The following is a 2122-nucleotide window of genomic DNA, read 5'->3' as shown; positions in this document are numbered from 1 at the left end:
CAGGTGGAAAGGGCCCAGGGAAAACCACTACATCACTCTTGAGTGTGTCTGAGCTGAAGCACACGTCGTACTGCTGTGTCGCTTTGGAGTAAGACCAGCTCCCATCAGGGTGGGTGGTGATCATCGGGGCACTGTATCTATCGAAGGGTCTGTCTGTCTGTCTGTGACATTTAAAGGCTACTAAAGTGATGAGGCTGAGCAGAAAGATGAGCGACACGGCCACAGTGGCGATGAGCAGATACAAGTGTAAGGCGGAGAAGCTCTCCTCCTTGCTGGGCACATGTCTGAATGGAGTGTGGATGTCAGCTGTGCTTTCGAGCACCACCACGTCAATTGACACAGTTGCTGACAGGGACGCTTCTCCGTGATCACAGACCGACACCACCAAGGGGTGACTTTTCAGGTCATTGTCGCTCATTCGCCTCTTGGTCCGAATCTCCCCGGTGCTGGTTCCGATCCGGAACAGGTTGTTGTTGCCTTTGGGCTCAGACAGGTGATAAGAGAGCAGTGCATTGTATCCAGAGTCTGCATCCACTGCCCTGATCTTTGCCACAAAGTATCCCGCTTCGGCAGAATAGGGGATGCTCTCACTGTTAACGGAGCCGTGCTCGGAATAGGGAGCCAAAATGGCGGGACTGTTGTCATTTTCATCCCAGAGACAAAAACACATTGACGGTCACGTTACTGCTGAGCGGAGGAACACCAGAGTCTGTGGCCTGAACTTTGAACTGAAAAGTTTTTAATTTCTCGTAATCAAAAGATTGCAAACTGACAATGTCTCCACTCTCTTGGTTGATGTTAATAAGTGCTGAAATTAGAATATTCCTTGGATAACTATCTAACAATGTGTATGACACTTTTGCATTAACATCCAAATCAGGATCAACTGCCTTTATGGAATAAATAGAATATCCAGTTGGAGTATTTTCTTTGACATACACATTAATAACAGGTTCCATAAAATGAGGTGCGTTATCATTAACATCAGAAACATGAATAGTAATGATCCTTCTCGTCGACAGAGGCGGACTTCCTTCATCTCACGGACAGCGGCATTTGGACTTGCTTTTGTCACCACTACTATATATGGACAATGAGTGGATATGTGATGTCAAAAGTGGAAGTTCAGCATGCAGACATGACCATAGACAGCCAGTAGGGAACACACAAGGCCTTCATCTTAAAGTGCACAACCTCGACTGATAGCAGCACCTCAAAAAAAAATGGTGTGTTCAATTTACTTAATCTCATTTCATCAAGTGGTTCCTTGAAATAAAATCATCTGGATCCAGATAGATTTTTTTAAGTAAACTGCATACATCCACTGAAAACTCTGTCTAAATTGTAGACTACTCACTGTCTTTGCAACCTTTACATCTACTTTTGGAATGTACTGTGTCTGGATCTAAATTATTCTTTTTCGAGCAACCAATTGACACAATAAAATTGAGTAAATTCATCACACCATCTTTTTCAATGTACAGTGCAGAATAAAGTGCAAACTACATCAGAAAACGTACTGATCACTCCATGTATGAGTGATTTTCATTATTTGCACATTGTGTGATTTCCATTCAAACAACCGTTCATTGACTGCTAAAAAGTTACCTTTTTTAAATATAATTCGAACTTAGTATTTCATAATTATTGAATTTTTTTTACATGTAAATAGGCGTGTAACATATCAATAAACTGCATGTCAGAAAAAAAGAGTTGGAAAATCCCCAAAATGTATAGCCTACCTTGTCAGTGTTCGGAAGGGTCTGAGTCCTGGTGAAGGTGTCGCCTCCATTAATACTGATCAGTTCTGCTTCTACAGGCGGAAAGGGCCCAGGGAAAACCACTACATCGCTCTTGAGTGTGTCTGAGCTGAAGCACACATCGTACTGCTGAGTTGCTTTGGAGTAAGACCAGCTCCCATCAGGGTGGGTGGTGATCATCGGGGCACTGTATCTATCGAAGGGTCCGTCTGTCTGTCTGTGGCATTTAAAGGCTACTAAAGTGATAAGGCTGAGCAGAAAGATAAGCGACACGGCCACAACGGCGATGAGCAGATACAAGTGCAAGGCAGAGAAGCTCTCCTCCTTGCTGGGCACATGTCTGAACGGAGTGTGGATGTCAG

At 43.9% G+C, this 2122-nt stretch overlaps 2 protein-coding genes across 2 annotated transcripts in view; both read right to left on the bottom strand.

Annotated features, from left to right (window-relative positions):
* Positions 1 to 10: 10 nt before the first annotated feature.
* On the bottom strand, positions 11 to 670 carry LOC109518695 (protocadherin alpha-5-like; the record flags this gene model as incomplete). Its single annotated transcript, XM_019874709.1, has 1 exon — positions 11 to 670. A coding segment is annotated over exon 1 (660 nt), but the record flags the coding sequence as incomplete, so codon positions are not given.
* Positions 671 to 1125: 455 nt separating this feature from the next.
* The window catches only part of LOC109518694 (protocadherin alpha-1-like), a 6393-nt gene continuing 5396 nt past the window's right edge, over positions 1126 to 2122 (bottom strand). Inside the window, exons 3-4 of the mRNA XM_019874708.1 lie at positions 1743 to 1813; positions 1126 to 1212 (exon numbers count right to left, since the gene is read on the bottom strand). Coding sequence (XP_019730267.1) covers positions 1126 to 1212; positions 1743 to 1813 — 158 coding nt within the window. The remainder of the gene's footprint in view (positions 1213 to 1742; positions 1814 to 2122) is intronic.

Source organism: Hippocampus comes, unplaced genomic scaffold, assembly GCF_001891065.2.
Source record: "Hippocampus comes isolate QL1 unplaced genomic scaffold, H_comes_QL1_v1.1 scaffold118, whole genome shotgun sequence".
NCBI classification, from domain to species: domain Eukaryota; kingdom Metazoa; phylum Chordata; class Actinopteri; order Syngnathiformes; family Syngnathidae; genus Hippocampus; species Hippocampus comes.
Note: the sequence above shows the minus strand (reverse complement) of the source record. Positions and strands in the feature narration are given on the sequence as shown.